General features: G+C 31.0%; 1 protein-coding gene and 1 long non-coding RNA gene across 11 annotated transcripts; one reads left to right on the plus strand and one right to left on the minus strand.

Moving 5' to 3' along the window:
* Positions 1-44: 44 nt before the first annotated feature.
* Positions 45-19,628, plus strand: LOC111708288 (zinc finger protein ZFAT). Of its 9 annotated transcripts, none has more exons than XM_023481613.1 (29): positions 45-225; positions 1,286-1,370; positions 1,687-1,964; positions 2,031-2,108; positions 2,871-3,039; positions 3,109-3,294; positions 3,814-3,903; positions 4,178-4,276; positions 6,351-6,420; positions 6,493-6,537; positions 6,758-6,880; positions 7,093-7,385; positions 8,009-8,087; positions 8,514-8,575; positions 9,181-9,286; positions 9,549-9,610; positions 11,437-11,523; positions 12,764-12,842; positions 13,378-13,456; positions 13,728-13,771; positions 14,486-14,548; positions 15,376-15,441; positions 17,313-17,383; positions 17,452-17,490; positions 17,650-17,692; positions 17,985-18,251; positions 18,609-18,691; positions 19,017-19,215; positions 19,332-19,628. In XM_023481613.1, exons 1-28 carry the CDS (start codon positions 144-146, stop codon positions 19,186-19,188), a joined length of 3,000 nt encoding a protein of 999 aa, XP_023337381.1. In that variant the 5' UTR covers positions 45-143; the 3' UTR covers positions 19,189-19,215; positions 19,332-19,628. The 9 variants fall into 9 exon arrangements, with proteins under 9 accessions (XP_023337381.1, XP_023337383.1, XP_023337382.1 ...); XM_023481615.1 differs by having other exon boundaries at positions 19,365-19,628; XM_023481614.1 differs by having other exon boundaries at positions 19,017-19,209; positions 19,353-19,628.
* LOC111708289 (uncharacterized) lies at positions 4,541-5,934 on the minus strand. 2 transcript variants are annotated; one of them, XR_002766623.1, is made up of 4 exons: positions 5,742-5,934; positions 5,613-5,645; positions 5,195-5,356; positions 4,541-4,633 (listed from the first exon to the last, which is right to left on the minus strand). It is a non-coding gene; the product is annotated as an uncharacterized LOC111708289 (long non-coding RNA). The 2 variants fall into 2 exon arrangements; XR_002766622.1 differs by having other exon boundaries at positions 5,613-5,934.
* Positions 19,629-20,304: the final 676 nt, after the last annotated feature.

Raw genomic sequence — 20,304 nt, forward strand, 5'->3', positions numbered from 1 at the left:
GCTTTTAATATTTTGGCATTTTTTAATTGATGCACGTCATTTAATATTTTTATGTTTTTAAAAAACATAAAAATATTTTGTTTTCTTAAATTCCTTGGTTCTCACTGTATTGTAATCTTTTTGTTCTGCTTGAAATTCAGCCTATGTGTGAATATGATTATTTTCAGAAAAATATGGAAGAAATAAATACATATGTTATCCTGGATGAATGGAATAATGATTTAGGAATCAAATTATTTAAATATGATAACTGATTAGCATAATTTTTGTGGACAGAATTCTAAAAATTTCTTTTTTTCTATTCAGTTCTTTATTTTCAACCTAAAGCAAGCTTAATGAGGGAGCAATCCCAAATTTGTTCTACCTTCTTTTTTATTCTTGATCAATCCCAAACGTATCCTAGTTAACCTGTTAATCATTCCCAAACTTATCCCAGCTTATCTTTGGTTCTTGATAAATCTCAAACATATCCTAGCTAACCTTTTGACCAATCCCAAACCTATCCTAGCTTATCTTCAGTTCTTGGTCAATCCCAAACGTATTCTATCTAACATTTTGATAAATCCCAAACCTATCCTAGCTTATCTTTGTTCTAGGTCAATCCCAAACGTATTCTATCTAACATTTTGATAAATCCTAAACCTATCCTAGCTTATCTTTAGTTATTGATCGATACCGAACCTATCCTACATTATTTTTGGATCTTGATCAATCTCAAACTTATCCTAGCTAGCCTTTTGGTCAATTCCAACCCTGTCCTAGCTTATTTACGGTTCTAAATCAATCCAAAACTTATCCTTGATTTGATTTGGTTCTTGATCAATCCAAAACCTATCCTAGCTTATTTCTTTTATTTTCATTGATTCAAAACCTATCCTAGCTTATTTCTTTTATTTTCATTGATTCAAAACCTATCCTAGCTTATTTCTTTTATTTTCATCGATTCAAAACCTATCCTAGCTTTTTTCTTTTTTTTCATCGATTCAAAACCTATCCTAGCTTATTTCTTTTTTTCATCATTTCAAAACCTATCCTAGCTTATTTTTTTTTTTTTTCATCAATTCAAAACCTATCCTAGCTTATTTCTTTTTTTTTCATCAATTCAAAACCTATCCTAGCTTATTTCTTTTATTTTCATCGATTCAAAACCTATCCTAGCTTATTTCTTTTATTTTCATCAATTCAAAACCTATCCTAGCTTATTTCTTGTTTTTCATCGATATCTAAACCATCCAAGCTTATGTTTGACACCAATCGATTCTAAAAATTAAATATTTGTGTGCAGGTTCAGGCCAGATATCTGTAATTGATCCCTCGGAGCATATTTATCTGGTGGATATTGCAGGGCCAGGGATTCATCAGATACAATCGTAAGTTGCAATATTTCTCATGAACCAGATTACAAACATCTTATTTTTAAAAAAATGTTTGGGATTTAACGCGATTGTTAAGTTTGATCAAATGCCTGATGACTCTGGGTACAAAAACCCTTTACAACTTTTTGGTTAAGAAATAATGGTTTTTCTACAAATTGAAACACAATTGATTAATCAATTTGTAGAGAAGAGGATAAAGATGAGTTCTACCTACTTAATTATTTCAATAATAAAATTGTAAGAAGTAAAACAAATGTATCTTTTGGCGAGAACGCAAGCTTTAAAAATTTTAATATCTATCAAATTTCAGATTAGATTCTAAACCTGTGCCTGAAATACTACTACCCGAAGATCAAGTTGTTACAAGGGAGGAATTGATTCAGTCGGTCAACCTGCCACAGTCTGCAGAGGATACCACAGACCCGGTCAACCTGTCTCCTCAACAACCTGAAGAACCAGCTGATATTGTACAGAATTGTGGATTTCTACGGAAACCTGCCAAACAACAAATTCATTACCTAGAGGATGCAGTTGAGTTCGCAAACAGAAAATCCAAGAAAAGAAATAACGATGTTACACCGCCCAAAGGTCAATTGACATATTTTTTAGCTTTCAGAATATCTGTTTAGTTATATTTTCAGCCCCTTTATTTAGTTTACAGGTGTGATGAGTGTGAGTATATTGGTCCAAGGAGTCTTCATGCTCAAAACCATAGTCAGCACAAGCCTAGAGGTAACAAATAACAGAGACAGAGTTTTCGAGATTAATTTTTCTATCTGCGAGATTAATTTTTCTATCTGCAAGATTGATAACTTTTTTTTCGCCAAAAAGGACAGAAAATTATTTAATTATTTTTCAAAATAATTTTTTACGATTCATTGAGATATTTTCTTTTATGATATTTTATAAATATTTATCCTGAGCTGAAAACTTTAGAATGGAATATCCTTAATCCCGATCTGTTAATTAATCTGGAGATTAATAACAAGTGGAGAACAAGACTTATTTAATCTGGAGATTAAGAAAAAGAGGAGATCAAGCATTAATCTCCATATCCACCATTCTAAAGTTTTCAGCTCTGAACTATTTGGACTTCTACTTGTTACGTGATGGATTTATTTTCATACCTCTGTGGTCAATGGTCAATGGTCATTTTCTCTACTTCATTTGTTGCGGGTTTTTCAGTGGTCATTTTATGCTTCAGTGGACTCTGGTCAAATATTGTTTTTGCATTGGTCATTTTCCATAATTCAGTTGATTATTTTTTGTACTTTAGAGGCTATTGGTCATTTTCCATAATTCAGTCGATTGTTTTTTGTACTTTAGAGGTCATTGGTCTTTTTCCGCAATTCAGAGAAGTAGCAATATTAATGATTTTAATGATTTTCACTTACTAACCCTAGCAACCAGGCTGATGAATGGAGCCTAAAGCTTACCCTAAAACTCATGATTTGATTTGATTTGACATAAAATAAGAATACTTATTTTGTTTAGGAACTAGGGGAACTAGAATTGACTGTGATAAATGTGATTATTTTGCCCTGCAGAATATAGATATGAAAAGACACAAGGCGTCAAAACATTCGGAAGGCACGGAAACTTTTCCTTGTGATAGTTGTGATTATGTAGCCCGTTATGCTTCTCTTTTAGCAGTACATATAAAGTAAGATCATTAAAAGTAGAACTTTCTTTAAGACATTCTAGGGAAAATATTCAAGTTTTTATGTTTTAGAGTAAAACATTTGAGAAAGCAGGCGTACTCCTGTGATGATTGTGATTTCTCCACAATGTATGCAAGTGCTTTCAAGAGACACAAGCAAATCCATACAGATGAACTTGGATGCTCAGAGTGTTCATACAAAACCAACAGACTGGATAATCTTAAAAATCATATAGCTTCAAAACATGAAAATATAAGGTTAATATGAAGAATAACTTGAAAATCTGAGGTTTTTGCTTAAATCTTGATCCATGATCGTCATTTATATCTATTTATAAAAAAAACTGGCTTAGGAACCGTATCCGGATCCGTTGGATCCGCAAGATTTTGGCTTCCTGTATCCGGATCCACAAAAATATGCGGATCCACGGATCCGAATCCAAGGGGTAAAATATAAACCAAAAACTGCAAGAAAACTTTTTTACTCCTAAAATCCAAATCTGAACTTAGGAAAAAGAGAGATTTTAAAAATTTCCTCATTTTTGAATGGTTCATCAAGTTTTAGGATAAAAATAAGCGAAAAAAATAAACAAAAAATTTGAAAATTATTTTTTGTCAAAAAAAAAATTCAGTAAATCTTAAAGAAATTACCTGAATCCGGATCCGCATCAAAAATAAATGGATCCTATGCACTGATTCAAACCTGACTGAAAAAGAGTTTAGCTGGCACTACACTAATCAGTCAATTTGATTGACAGGATTATGATATTATCACAGGATTCCCTGTTCCTACAACGGATGCACATTTACCGGGGCAAGCAAAAGTTCAGTCAACAACCATTTTAAAGCTACTCATCAAGGGATTAGGTATTTATAATCAATAAATCAGTTAGTTATTTATCTATCCATTAAACATCTATAAATCAAGTTCAATCAAGAAAAATTAGCCAAATCAACCAGATCTGAATCTTAACAGCATGCGACAAAGTTGGAATTTCATGGCTTAAATGCATAATCAGTGCAATAACTAAACCTTAAAATTAACAAAGCAAAAAAGATATGCCCCACGTTTCTTTGGTAGGACAAAATTACTGATAAATTATATAATTGGTTAATATTAAACATAATTGTTTTCTTTTAGATTTAGTTGCGATTTCTGTAGCTTTAGCTCCGCCAGAAAACAAAATCTGTTGGAGCATATTAAAGCTAAACATCATGAAGAAACACCAGACAAAGTCAGGTAGTTATTTGTAGATTCTGTTATTAGTTAAAGAAAGACCAGACAAAGCCAGGTTACTTATAGATTCTGTTACAAACTAAAGAAACACCAGACAAAGCCAAGTAGTTACTTGAAGATTCTGTTTTAAACTTAAGAAACATCAGACAAAGCCAGGTAGTAATTTGTAGAACCGATTTGTAGATTATGTTATTTACTAAAGAAAGACCAGTGTTGCGCAATTTTAGAGAATTGCTATCTATTCCCGATAATAAATAAATGACAAGGTTAAGTAACGTAAATCTTTATTAATAAATACAATCTTCTTAGAAAGGGTTCCGATCAGTTCACAGATTGATAACAGCACAGCGGTTTCAAAAACTAAATAAACATATTGTTAGTGTATGTAGCAAATTTGAGCAATAACTTTGCTTAATTAGCAATGTTGGCAGTTAAGCAATACATGCTTAACCCAACACAGGGTTAGACTCGTGTATTAGTAGTGATGGCTAACCTAAGATTAGACTTCGCTTCTTGTTTATCAATAAAAGCAATAAATGTGCTTTTTGCTTAGCTTCTCAGCAATTTAAGTGAAAAGTATCTCTTTAGGACTCTGTAGACTATTTATATTCAGTCTAAATAAATGTTAGGGAATTCAAATTCATGACAATCACCCTATTATCCCATGAACTATCAGTCATGGACTTAATTGCTATTAAATAGCAATAATTGTGTGTTATCCAATTACACACTAAATCAGCAATTAAACTTAGTTTATGGCAATAAGTTTGCTTTTACTGTATTGGAGCAATAATCTTGCCCAATAAAACTGGTTAATAGGAACTAGTCCGAACTGAGCAATTTAACTCTATTTTGCTTCTTTTAAAGCAATCAGTTGCATTAAATGCATTACTTGGCAGAGAATAAAAAGTTTATCCTTACTTGTTTCGCTGATCGGGGTTGAACAGAGCTAGGGTAGATCCAGCAGGGTCTTGAGCAATAAGTTTGCTTAAGGAGAGCAATAAGTTTGCTTAAGGATGCTGCTGAACCGATATAAACCACAATGCAAGTTCACGTGCACGCTCACGCTCACGCTCACGCTTGCTAAATTAAAAGTATATAAAGTGCAAGAACAAAAAGATAAAATATAACCCAATATGCACTGCTCAAATAAGAATTTAGTTTAATTAGAATATTGAAAAAAGTTAAATGAAATAAGAAAATCTTCCAAATTTAAAAGTTTTAGAACAGATCAAAAAACGACGCTTTTGGCATCAATGGGTTAATAACTATTTCACTGTTTAAAAAGATTTCACTTGTAAATAAAGCCGTAAATAGAGCCTTTAATATAAAATTCTACCTCAGATCCGCCGATTTCACAAACTAAATCCAACTAAAAAATGAAAGAATTCCAAATTATTAATTAAAATATTTTAACAATTTTAACCAATTTGACTTTATGTGGAAAAATTTGATCAATCGTTCTAACCTGGTAGTGAGACCAGATGACCAAGGATACTGCACAGAATTTAGTGCAAACTGGTTTAAAGTTGTAAACAAACAGTAAATAAACAAACAGAATATGTAAAAAATATTGAGAATATTATTATTCAGAACCAAATCACGAATTTAATCAAGCTATTTATGGGATTGCTCTAAATTTACAAAGTTCGCTAAGGGACTGTTCTTTGTCAAAAAAAAATTGTCGGTTATGGGATTGCTCTAAATTTACAAAGTTCGCTAAGGGACTGTTCTCAATTTACAAACCGCGTTCCAACAACATTTAACAAATTATTGAGAACCATTAAATAAATTACACAACAACCAGACAAAGTCAGGTAGTTACTTGTAGATTCTGGTTAAAGCTGAAAAACACCAGACTAAGCCAGGTAGTAATTTGTAGATTCTGGTTTGATTTGAAAAAAACACCAGTCAAAGCCAGGTAGCTAGAAGTTTGTACAAATTAATTAAAATTTTTCAATATTTTTCTGACTCTTAGAAACATTTATTTAAATATTTATAAATTTAGTTTCTAAAGTTGACTATCAATTCAATAGTAAACATATACGATCTAGAGATCTAATGTTGTATATTTTAGATTTGCTGCTCCGAAACCATTAAGTGCATTTCTTCTTTTTTCTAAAGAGGAGTCCCGTCATCTATCAAAAGTAAGCTTAGAATTATTCAAACAGTAAAAATCTTCGCTTTTTAAACATTTAATTTATGAGTTTTTTTACTAGGAGAAGCCGTGGTTAACAAAAGCAGAAAAAAGGAAAATTTTAAAGGTATTTTTTTAACATTTGGTTGTGACGAACAAAATCACGGTGGTAGTTTTTTTTTAATATTGTTTGAAATTATGAAAATCTTAGCAAGAAACTTTTTTTTCTGGGGGGGGGGGTTGAAATTACTCCAGTCTTTATTTGGTAGTCTTCGGTTATTGGAGTGTGACGTCCATAAAAGTCTGATTTGGTTTGTGAATTACTCTTTTAACTGCATACATTCTAGGAAAAGTATATAAGCCTGGCTGAGGTTGAAAGATCCCGATATAAAGAACTGTACCAGAACAGTCGTAAGAAGGTGAAAATGAACAATGAAGAAACTATCCCTCTACACCATCTCATATCTCAGGAGAGTTTAACAATAGGGAAGGAAGCGTATACATCATAAAGAAACAAAATTCTAACTAGTCAGGCCCAGAAATGGAACAGTTTTAGGCGCGCAGGGGTCAGAGAATTTAAAATGTGTTAAACTTCAAGAGTTCGATTTAAAAACTTGGACTTTTATTTGATACACTTAAATATTATAGTATAGAATTAATTGTTAAACAATGAGTTGATCAGGAGGAAGAAGAAAAAGAACTTGTTATTGAGATGAAGGAACCGGTTATAATCTGGGACAACAACACCCTGACTACGAACCTAAAGACATCCTCCTACCTGGTCCCCGACCAACCCAAGGAAACACAGTTTTCAAACCCTGATGATCTTCCTGATGCTACTAACTACGTGTATGCTGATGGAGGACTAGTTCGTGTTATTGAAGAGACTGGAGAAGATGAGGAGAACAAGAATACAGAGCAACAGAGCAGAGCAGATAAGCCAAGGATGTTTTCTTGTCAGGACTGTAATTACAGGTTCTTGGTTCATTTTCTATAATCTTGATTTTAAAAGTCTTAAAGTTTAAGTTTCTAGCCTTTTCAAGCATTTCGCGCCCCTTTTTAAACCAATAATTTTAGTATTTTAATGTTTGTTTATCTGCGAATGTTTTCTTAAACTGTTGAACCTACTGTTGATCTTTATAATCAAAACATTTTATTTGATTGGGAATTTTCAAAATTATAAAGAATGAATTTTTTTCGCCATCTAATCCAGTGTTTGATCAACAAACATTTCTGGACCGAGCGCTGAACCTAAGGTAATCTAGGGGGGGGGGGCGTGTGGTGCGGATAGGACGAATGTGAAAAGCTGACTAAACGTTAGTTCTCTCTGATATTAGTCCAATCAATAAAGCATTTTTATTTATGAAATATCGTTAAGGTTTGTTTTCGTAATTGTTAATTTACAAATTAAGCTGTTGCAACAATTAAAAATTTTGAAATCTTAAAAATGTTCCTTCATTAAAAAAAATACTGCGTTCATTTCAAAGTTTTCTTGTTTTAACTGTATTTTATGTTTACATAAAGACTTGCATAACTTGGGTATTAATATGCTTCTTAAATAAATAATTGTTATTTTTATTTATAAAATATTATTGTAGAGCCAAGCACGCTCATCACATCAAGTTACATCGTCAGTCAAAACATATTTCCGAGTGGATCCTTTGTCATCTTTGCCAGGAATACGGAGACAAATTTGAAACATTTTTTCCATTTACTTTCCTTGAAAATAGAAATAATCATCGTATTTTCGCTTCTCTATATCATTAGTGTTGCGGCCATAATTGTTGGTACTGGAGGGAGCATTAGGACAAAAGCTCTCACCTGCACATATTGTTAACATCCAAACGTTTAACTTTGTCAAAAAAAAATTGTCGGATTCATGTCGTTACTTAACAATCATAAACTACTCGGTTAGAGATATTGAACGAATTATAAAATTGCAAAATTGCTTAATTTATGTTGTCAAGAAAATGCTTTTGTTTAAAATTTACTGTTTTAACGTCAGATTTTGCCCATTTTTTGCTTAGTTTTTAAGTTGGATTATTCCTTAACATTTCTTGAATTTTTTGTAACATCTTTCTCTAATTTGACTTCTCTCTGTAGTACAAAGCCAAGAGAAAGGATTCCTTGAAACGGCATATACTGCTTGAACACGAGAATATCAGGTAATTCAACAAACATTATCTAATATTTATCCTCCATTACTCGAGAACTTGAAACAGCATATACTGCTTGAACACGAGAATGTCAGGTAATTCAACAAACATTATCTAATATTTATCCTCCATTACTCGAGAACTTGAAACAGCATATACTGCTTGAACACGAGAATGTCAGGTAATTCAACAAACATTATTTAATATTTATCCTCCATTACCCGAGAACTTGAAACAAGGGTAAAATGAATACAAACTAGATAAAAAGTATTTATGTTGTGAATAAAAGGTTAAAAGGAGAAGTTGCATCTAAGATATTTCTCAATATCTCAGCCAAAAATGGTGGTGGCCGGTGCTTATTTTGCATGTACACTAATTTGATGACCTAGGAACAGAAAGTAAGGGGGAAATGAAAATTAATTAAATAAATACAATTTTAAAACGTATCAGGGGCTTCCTTTAATATTTTCCACTTTTTTGCCTAAACAACGATTTAAGAGTAAAAAAAAAGCTCGGGTTGGGCAGAATCCTGAAGTAAATTGTTTTAAAAAAGCAAGGTAGATATTTCTTGCCTCTATGAATTTTATCTTTCTGGTTTGATTTTGTTTGTCCAGGTATGAATGTAATTACTGTGATCATAAGTCGACTGACCCGGCAAGTTTAAAGAAACATATTGGAAGTATGCACGAAGGTCAACTACATTCCTGCCCATATTGCCAGGTAGAAAAAAACTGATTTAATACGTCTTTTATGAACGCGGCATTTTTGTCAAATTTTTCTTCCTCTAGGATAGAAAACTGTAAATAAAATGCACTATTATTCGGACACTGATTTTAAAAGTTTTTCCTACATTTTCCTTGAAAAAAGATTCTGTTTCAAATTTGTCCGATTTTATATTTTCTCATTGTTTATCAATACTTTCGAAATTTAAGTTATCAAGAAAATGCTTTTGTTTCAAATGTCATGCTTCAAACTATTTTAGGCGAAGTTTAAGCATAAAAGTACAAGATTTCGACATATCAACGCAGAACATACACTTCCTAGGTAAACCAAGTGGATTTTAATTTTAGATTTTTAACTTATTTTATCGCATGTTCTATACTGGTTTCGAAATCAATGAGGAACAACGACGACTTTAAGACTATAAATATATTTTTGCATGGTACGCGGCATTGTGCTGTGTGCGCACATCCTTTTCCTGAACAAGTTGATTTTTAATCTTTAAGCAATATTTATTATATCATATCTGTTCGGTTCCATAGTAGTAAAGCTATCGTGTAGGAATTCCCATTATTACACGGTTCAGGAGGAACAATTTTAATATTGTTCGCTTCCTTGCGTTTAAGAATGCTTATTCTTACACTGTAGGTGTAGAATTTTCATTCTTTAACGCTCAGACCGTGTAAGAATGGAAATTATTACACGGTCTGAGCGTGAAAGAATGTATATTCTTACACGCTCCAAGCATTAAAGAATGGAAATTCTTACACTAGTTGAAGAATATTCATTCTTACACGCTCCTTGTACTGACAACATGCACAGGGCAAACTCACCTTTTTCTTTTACATTAATACATACAAACTTACCTTTTTTAACTTAAAAACAACATGCTCACTTACCTTTTTCTTTTATATCGAAACATGCAAACTTACCCTTTTTACTTTATTAAAACATGCTCACTAACCTTTTCATGCTCACTTACCTTTTTGGTTTTTTGAAGTATTGATATACCTTAATTCAGAAATATCAATTTGAATCTCAACCCTAGTCCTGACAGAAGAGTGGAAATTAACATTTTCTGACCATTCGATCCCAAAAATATGGACGATGCTTTTAGCCTTCCATTAGACACTTCCATCAAACTGCCGAGTCTTAAAGCATACTGCCCGACTGCTTACTTTATTAATTTTTTTTCAGTTCATTTTCATTCAAACCAAGTTCGGTGAGATTTTGCAAATCTCTGCATACTTGTATAGTAGTCTGAGTCACCATATCTCACATAGTTCGAGATGAGGAAGTGAAACCACAATCAAAACCAAAAAAAAAGTATAAAAAACTTATCATTGAAATATTAGTGTCACATTTTTAATGGAGTCTTAGCACTCCATAGCAATGAAAACAAACCAGTAAATCTTGCTTCATTAATAAAAGACAAAGATTTTCATCAGTTCATGTCGAACTGATTCTTACTAGATAACCTGATTTTATCTCCTCTTTTTGGAAGATTTAGGATCTAATAATCAGAAAATGATTTCTTCTGTAAATGAAGACACGATATTGTTCAGTAGATTAAGACAACACAATACAATACCTTCCTTCCATCTAAAAAAAACTCCGGGCACATTTAACATGCTGTATCTCAATAACTTGAAAAACGAGCAAAATCGTTAGAAATTGGTAAACAAACAAACTAAACTAAATTAAGGAAACAATCACACCACATGCATTACTTTCAAATTAAGAACCAATTTTTACTTTTAAAATGTTTTTTTAACATTAGAAAAATAAAACAGTGTTAGTCAGAACAAGAGCATAAAACTTATTTGCAACCTTTCATAATGTTAACTGTTCCAACTTAAAATAGTCTGATTTAACCAGAATTATTTTTTAATATAATTTCTTGAGTATGTGCCCATGGAACCTCACAAATATGATATAATAATAATCTTATGAGGATAAAAATGTAATAATGGAATTCTTAAACTCGATGAAATAATCTTGATGCTTTCTTTAACTCAGGCCTGCGGCCTTCGTTAAAGAATGCATCAAGATTATTTTATCTCGTTTAAGAATTTCCATTATTACATTTTTTTCCTCATAAGATTATCATATTATGACATTTGATTGTTGAAATAATTACAAAATGCTAGACATAAATGTTCCCAATGTGAGTTTACCTGTACCCAGCGGGCTGGTCTCAAATCTCATGAGAAGAAGGAACATTTACAGGCGAATAGGTAACTTTCACAGGACACAAGGTGACATTCACAGGAGAATAGGTAACATTCACAGGAAATCACAGTCTTCGTTGATTATATAAATTCATTAAAGAGACTTGAGATTTAAATTTTGATTTATTTAAAGATGTCAAACTGCATGGATAGTGGATAAACATAAATATAGAAACAAAGAGAAGCTGTCAATTAACAGCTTTTCACTTGTAAATTGAAACCCCACGTTTCGCAGAGGAGCCTAACAGGCCTACACCTAATGATTTGGTTTGATTCGATTCGATTCGATTCGATTCGACTCGATTCGATTCGACTCGACTCGACTCGACTCGACTCGACTCGACTCGACTCGACTCGACTCGACTCGACTCGACTCGACTAGACTAGACTAGACTAGACTAGACTAGACTAGACTAGACTTGAACTCGTCATTTGAAAAAAGGTTGTTAGAAATCAAAGCTTATATAGAAAATCCGTCTTCATTGTATTGAAATAAACGCTCACCACTGTAGGTAACATTCACAGTAGAATAGGTAACATTCTCTTTAATATGGTTTATTCATTGCATCCTGTTATTTCAACTGGTTTCTTGTTTTTATTTTAGCAAGGACGATGTGTTGTACCTAAAGCCGGCCCTCCTTCTTTTTAAGAAAGGAAGATTTAATCTGATAATAGCTTTTTTTTCTTTAAAATTTAATCTTTCAAATTACAAAAACAGTAGTTTTTTGGTGATTATATGTAGACCTTTTTTATTATTAAATTAAATTATCTGAAATAATTTTAATTGAGTACAAGATCAGGCGATTATATGAATAGAATGAAGACGACTTTTTTGTCTAAGTTTTCATTGTTAACAAGCTTTTTTCGAATTTCATCTCTTGACTTCTATGTTTATGTGTATCCATGCTGTTTAACAGCTTAATAAAAATCAAAATTGAAATCGCAAGTCGTCTTCATTGTATTGATATATTCGCCTGCCGCTATAAATATTATATATAGAACTTATCTTAATACTTTCATAAAGATAAGTTATGTTTCTTTACAACTTTTCTAGAAATAAAGTTGTGAAGATTATATTGTAAATGATTGTTTGTTTAGTTCTATCTGCATTGAATCTAAAGATCTGTTTTTTTAGTTCTATCTGTGTTGAATCTAAAGATCTGTTTGTTTAGTTCTATCTGTGTTGAATCTAAAGATATGTTTATTTAGTTCTATCTGTGTTGAATCTAAAGATCTGTTTGTTTAGTTCTATCTGTGTTGAATCTAATGATCTACGGACTAAGAAGAAGAAGATAAACAACAGGCCAAAGCGACCTAGTACTAAGGTAGCGGCAATGTTTAAAGTCAGAGTCAAGATATTTTTCAACAAAAATTTTTAAAAATAGACATCTTCTACTTTTCTATTTTGTTTTAGTATCTGCTCTTCTGTTTTAGTATCTTCTCTCTGTTTTAGTATCTGCTATTCTGTTTTAGTATCTTCTCTTCTGTTTTAGTATATTCTCTTGTTTCAGTATCTCCTCTTATGTTCTAGTACTTTTTCCGTTTAGTATCTTCTTTTCTGATTTAGTATCTCTCTTCTGTTTAGTATCTTCTCTTCTTTTTTAATGTCTTCTCTTCTGTTATTTATCTTCTCTTCTGTTTTAGTAAATCTTCTCTTCTGTTTTAGTATCTTATCTTCTGTTTAGTATCTTCTTTTCTGTTTTAGTATCTTCTCTTCTGTTTAGTATTTTCTCTTCTGTTTAGTATCTTCTCTTCTGTTTTGTATCTCCTCTTATGTTTCAGTATCTTCTCTTCTGTTTAGTATCTTCTCTTCTATTTAGTATCTTCTCTTCTGTTTTAGTATCTTCTTTTCTGTTTTAGTATCTTCTCTTCTGTCGTGATGTGCGTCCTCAAGTGATCAAGGAGAACCCAACCTGGTCTCTTATTCAGATTGGAAAAGGTCAGATTTATTCCATTGTTTCTAATCTTGAGACAGGATTTGATAATTTGGGTTTAATTATCAAGTATTAAGAAATCATGCAGTTATGTAATCCTAAAATTTTCAATTTTATATTACGTAAACTAACCAACACAGCCGTTACTATTAGTGTACATACACTATAGTGTACAATGTTCACTTGATAAGATCATAAACTTTTAATGTGACATGTCGATTGTAGATTGATTAACGATTTAATAAATGGAATATAATAATTTAATCTAATCTCTAGAACTAGGAAGAAGATGGAGAGAACTTCCTAATGAAGTGGTGAAGGTAACTTTACAAATTGATGTTAAATTAAATTTTATTAAAAAAATTAAAAAGAATTAGATTGAAAATATTGTCTTATACGACTTTTCTTCTGAAATTTCAAACTAGAAAAATTGAATGGCAGTTTTTATTTTCTTGAAGGGATTGACCGGCTATGTAAGGTAGTCGAACTGAGTATGCAGTGTTGTGGAAAACTTCTTTCGGATTCATTTGAGACATATTAAACTTTTCAAAGATCGGTAAATCCTGAGTTTGAGCGCAAATTCGATGTTCAAAACTCCTACTTTGGGGGTGGATACGTTTTCAGAATTAGTTTTTTATTATTGAATAACGACGACAAAAAATAAATTAAAAATCATACAGTAATCTAATTGGATGGTTAGGTTAGGTTAGGTTAGAATCAATTAGTTCGTTTTCATTGTAATATTGAATTTCTTATTTTCTCTGAATTTATTCGCAGAATTCTTGAAATTCTTCGAATCTCGTCTTTTTCAATAATATTCCAGAAAATCTTTGTGAATAATGAGAAACCAGAATATTGAGAAAATAGAAACTAATAATTGAACAAGATTACTTATTTTCGATGATAAGATTAATCTTTTTCTGAACCTGTTCCTAAGCAATTAATTAGTTTACTATAGAAATTTTTTACATATTATGTCGTCGTTATTTAATAATTTACTAAACCGTTAATTATTGACCTGTATACTGGTTTAGGCGTATGATGAGTCCTATGCTGAAAGCTTGCGAGAATATAGAGAATTGGGAGAACTTGCTAAGGTAGGATTGGTAAATATAAATACTCCCCCCCCCCTCTCTTTTTTTTTGAGGGGGGGGGGTCATGAATAAACTTTGATTAATTTTCATTATTATTATTTGTTTATAAAGAATATAAATTAAAGTTATAATTTAAAAGCTTTGTCTGGTCAAGGAAGAGTATATTATCCATGGTTTCTTGATAATTAATATTGTAGTTTCTCTACACAGGTGACATGCAAGTTTTTTGCTACAAAAGCAATGTAGCAAATTGTAGGAATTACACACTTTCCAAGCTGGAAAAACTGCAATATCTTCCACAACATTTATTGTGAATCTTTCGAATATTCAAATACAGGGTCATTTAAAATAACAACGACAGTTCATATAAAGAGATTGTTTTAGTTTTTAGAAGGTCGAGGATTTCTGTGTGTTGTCTATAGATACGTATCGGCGGCTAGAAGCGCTGACCCCTATTTTATCAAATGCCGGGTTGTCCCTTAAAGGGTACTGACCAGCTAGGCATGGTAGTTGAGATGAGAGTGTACTTAGAGACAAATTTTATTTACGATTCATTTGACACTAATAAGACGTGTTTTGGGTGTATAATTGCTCAGTAAGAATTATTAAATTATTCTTTAAAAAATATTCTCAAAATGGATCCTCCAGAGTCCAGAATGTACAATCTGGAGAATTTCATAGATCGATTTTTCCGCTCTTACTCAGAAATTCTACACCGTAAAAACGTCCTGTGGGTGTCTAATGAATCCTTGAAATACTGTACTTAGCTAAACTACCATGTCTAGTCTGTCACTTCCTTTTATAATAATAATAAAATATATATAATTTAGAAGAATGAAGAATCAGAAGACAAATTGAAACCTCCGATTAGTTCTTATTTTATATTCATGAAAGAGGTAAAAATATGGTCTACTTATTAGTTATTACTTTTGAAATTAGGAATAAAAATCCTTAAATGGGGGGAGGGGGTAACTCGATATCACGTTATTATTATCACGTTTATTAGTTTTATTTTCAAAATACATCGTGAGAAAAACTTAAAGGGAGTGGCCAGGCTATGTAAGGTAGTTGAACTGAGTATGCAGTGTTATGGAAAACTTCTTTCGGATTCATTTGAGACATATTAACGCTTTTTAAAGATCTGTGAATCCTGAGTTTGAGCGCAAATTCGACGTTCAAAATTTCTACTTTGGGGGTGGATACGTTTTCAGAATTAGTTTTTTTTGAAATTATTAAATAACGACGACATAAAAAGTAAAAAAGTTCTACAATAAACTACAGACGTCATGTATGGGAACATGTTGAGAAAATAAAAATTAATCTCATCATCGAAAATAAGTATCTTGTTCAATTATTAGTTTCTATTTTCTCATTATTCACAAAGATTTTCGAAGATTTTCTAGAATTACTGAAAAGACGACATTTGAAGAATTTAAAGAAATCTGCTAATAAATTCAAAGAAAATTAGAAATTTAATATATTAATGAAAACGAAATAATCGATTTTAGCATTGATTTATTGACAAACTTCTTTTGAGAAATATGTTCCTAACTATCTTATTAGATTACTATATAATTTTTACTTTATTTTTCCTTGTCGTTATTTAATAATTAAAAAAAAACTAATTCTGAAAACGTCAACACTGCATACTCAGTTCAACTACCTTACATAGACGGTCACTCCCTTTAACCTTTCACTTTCCATCACAATTTTCCGCTTTTTCTCTTTCATACTTTTTAGTCTGCAGATACGGTATAATTTAGTCTGCAGATAAGGTATAATTTAGTCTGCAGATACGGTATAATTTAGTCTGCAGATACGGTATAATTTAGTCTGCAGATACGGTATAATTTAGTCTGCAGTATAATTGAAAAAGTAAAATTAAACACTCTGAAAGTTTTAACATTGTTGAATAAGAGAACCAAACGCGATTAACTTTAACTGGACGAAAAACGAATGAATCTCCCTTTTGTGGCATTTGCAGCAGTTTTTGGGAGATTTTTTGGGGAAAAAACGGACTATTTGTAACAGATTTTATTGAATAAGATAATAATTAAGTTACTATTTTTGGCAAATTTTGTGTGTCTAATAGTTCTTATGTGGGTTGTTTGGGTGTAATTGGTGTATATTGTACAATGTTAAACCAGATGAATTCTAGATAAACCCCTTGCTGGTCTGCAGGTTTAATGTTGATAATGATAAAGTAGTAGTTCTTCCTAATCATGGGAGACAGCTAATACGAAATAATTTTATAGATTCTTCAAAGAGGATAATAGTATCTTTAAAGTATAGATCTAAATGGAGCAATGTTCTAATTAAAGGAAGCGCTCCATCCAGAGTTTTTCTTCTCCTACAGTTAAAAATGTATAAAACTTTAATAAAAAAAACTTTTTAACATCAGAACTTTAAGAACATTTGTGCACAATCTGATAAAAATGTGCAACACCATAACTTACAATCATACTTCAGAACTTATTAAAGTTTTTATTTTTGTATAGTCTAAAAACGTGTTCAATACCAATAGCAAAGAAAACTAAAATTTTCAAAAAAAAATCTTAAACCGCGTTTTTAACCTTATACTCTCATACTTGTAAACATGATTTTTTTTCTAAAAATATATTTGAGACTATCATAATCATACATGTATAATTTATTAAATTAACATTCTGTAACATTCTTTTCTGAATACAAAGGAAAAAGAATAATTTAACCTGTCTTTAACAAATAAATATTTAAATCTCAGATAATGATAACAATGATTTTTTAGGTTCGGAGTGAGGTTAGATTAGATAACCCTGGAATAGATATAAAACAGGAAACATTAGAGATTGGAAGACGGTAATATTTAATTTTACCTAACAAAAGTAATCTTTTCGTCTTCTTGTAAACTTTTTTAATTATTTAAGATGGCGTAATTTAAGCGAGAAGGCTAAAGAAAAATACAGGTACATTTTAAGATTAATCTTTTCGAAAGACTTTTTAAAAAAAAGTCTTAAAAATTATTTACATATTACTTAAACATTAGCTCGATTTGTATTTTACTAATGCAATTATCCATAACCTATTTTCTGTTTAACTGAAAAATGATAAATACCATGTTGCAGGCAAAAATTCAGATTATCTTGGAGACGGTTCAAGATCGCTCAGGTAAATATTTTGCTTAAAAATTGGAAATATTAATTTTGATTGGGAAAAAAATATTTTTTTTTTTTACAGCAAACTAGTTGATAAGCTGCTGCATTTTGTGATTAATTACTTGTCTAATAGTTAATTATTACTAATGCCTAATCAATTTATTGATTAATTGAAGGATTAATTTATTGGTTGATTGATTATTTGTATGGTTTATTTATATTTTTCATTTATTTCTTAATTGATTTAATGGTTTGATTGATTGATTGATAAGTTGTGTAATTGATTTAAAGAATTTCGTATTAAGGCCAACATAGAGCGGAGACTTGACGGCGTTGAAGAGCTTGATGAAGCAGCAATCCTTGCTGAGCAGGAACAGGAACCAGACCTAGAACTGGAACAGGAACCAGACCTAGAACAGGAACAGAATCCAGACCTAGAACAGGAACAACAATATGGAAATGAACCGGAATTTAAGTCTCGGATTGATCGGAAACAGGAAGAGAATGAAAAAGAACAGGAACTTGAAATCAGATTAGACGAGGGGCTGGAGTTAGAAGATAAACAGCGAATGGTAATTAGACTAGAAATGTTAGATTTCCTTTATTCGATGGTTTGAGAAAATGTCATTTTATTAAAATAAACGCAAGATTTACCTCGCAGTCTTGCATCATTTTCTTTTTTTTTACAATTTTATTATTTGAAACATATTTTTGAAAACACATTAATTGCCTAATTACCAGTTTAACCTGATATTTTATTAAATTTTGATTTCCCAAATAATTCCTATTTTATTTTCTTAGTTACCTCAATGTTGTGATGAATATGTTTTCTGTTGTAGAAAAGAATATAATTAATGATGTTCAAAATATTTGTACAAACGATGTTCTAGATTAAATTGTACATTAAGTCATTAAGTATTTTTTTTTAGGTTTTTGAAATAGAGGAGGAAAGTTCTACTTTGTTTTCTGAGAATTCTAGTCAAGAAGTTTTAAATTCAGAATTCAGCCACAGGTTTGACTCATTTTTTTAGTATTAGAATTTTTTTATAAAATCCGAATTGGTTAATAGGAAATATATTTCACCATCACCGAATTTTAAATATATTTCTTTGGTTGTTTCATCAGTCTTAAAGCATTAAACAATTTATTAAAATTCACGTTTTTGTTTCAACCCTGTTATCTTTATAATCTCTGGGAAAAATAGCAAAAATCGTAATTTAAAGCCACGCGCGGGAAAATTGGGAAAGTAACTATGAGTATCCTGGGCAACACTTGATTCTCTAGCGTCTATAATAAAGACTAACTTTGGCGCAAAATTTACAATTTTTATGTTTCAGTCATGTATTAGTGTACGAAGATGCGTTGGAAGAAGCATGTAAGAAGAAGAAAATAGTGGAGGAGAAGATGAAACTGGTAGAAGAGAAGATAAAAGAAGAAGTTTCTAGGATTGATAAGTCCGGGACCAGGTTGGCAGGCGCCAGGAAGATTATTGGAATGACAACTCTCTGAATAGTTCTTGTTAAAAGGACTTTATGCGTAATATCAAGTGACCTTCCAATTATAGAGTGGCATGTCCGATTTACAACAATACCTTTTAACTTTTGTTTGCAGGGTACCGTTGTTAATCAGCTAAGCCTATCTTTAAATGGAAGGTCAATTGAAATTACGCTCAGAGTCCCATTAAGTAAACCATGTCAAGTACTAGGTGTAAACTAAAAGCTTACAAAGTCTTCTGTTTACATTCCTCCCACGCTAATGTACTGCTGTACACCAATTGCAAAAACAAATTATCTTTATAATCTAGTTTTTATGTTGCTGTAATCTATTTTTATAATTATAATGTGTATATTAAAAATAAGCGTCAGTACTTTCTGTGATAGTTCCCTATAATAATCTATATCGTCAAATAAATTATATCTTAAGAAGGGGGTCCACACTCCACTTTTGTATTCCTGAGGTATATTCTTATGGATTTTAAAATACACCAAGCGTTGAATCATTAAATATGCTTTTTGAAAAAATTGGTAGTTTTGAACAATTCAAGGCAAGGCAATTATTATTTTTATTGTTATCATTACTATTACTATTACTATTACTATTACTATTACTATTACTATTACTATTACTATTACTATTACTATTACTATTACTATTACTATTACTATTACTATTACTATTACTATTAATACAAATACTATATTTATTATTGTTACTATTACTTGTATTACTATTTTAACTACTATTGCTATTGCTAACTTGATGGGGTAAAACAGAAATCTAAGGTTAAAATGTTAATGGTTTTCAATGAGGTGTAGCAAAGCTTTAAGACTTAGTAATTTAAACCTTAATGCGAAGGATCAGCTAAGTAATCAATTTTTAACTTTAAATTACAAATCCGTGGAAAGTATCGAATCAGCTTTGGACAGAAGTACTCTTTGTTTTTGTGGGTATCATTAGCCGTCTTTTCTAGTTTCATAGAAATAAAAAGTATCCTAACAATAATAAATAATTAGCAATATATATATATGTATATAATAAAAGAATATGTATTGCCCCTGTGTATAGAAAGTCTGAAGAAATAATGAAAACAAAGTATAAGTATGAATAATAATAGAATACATAATA

The sequence above is a fragment of the Eurytemora carolleeae genome, unplaced genomic scaffold (assembly GCF_000591075.1).
Source record: "Eurytemora carolleeae unplaced genomic scaffold, Eaff_2.0 scaffold784, whole genome shotgun sequence".
Lineage (NCBI taxonomy): Eukaryota > Metazoa > Arthropoda > Copepoda > Calanoida > Temoridae > Eurytemora > Eurytemora carolleeae.

Bases quoted from the DNA above. Each gene is read 5' to 3' on its own strand.
- LOC111708288 (XM_023481613.1), top strand. From the start codon at position 144: ATGTGTGAATATGATTATTTTCAGAAAAATATGGAAGAAATAAATACA. The intron at 2,109-2,870 runs GTAACAAATAAC...TATTTTGTTTAG, and splicing joins TAGTCAGCACAAGCCTAGAG to GAACTAGGGGAACTAGAATT. The intron at 3,040-3,108 runs GTAAGATCATTA...TTTATGTTTTAG, and splicing joins CTTTTAGCAGTACATATAAA to AGTAAAACATTTGAGAAAGC.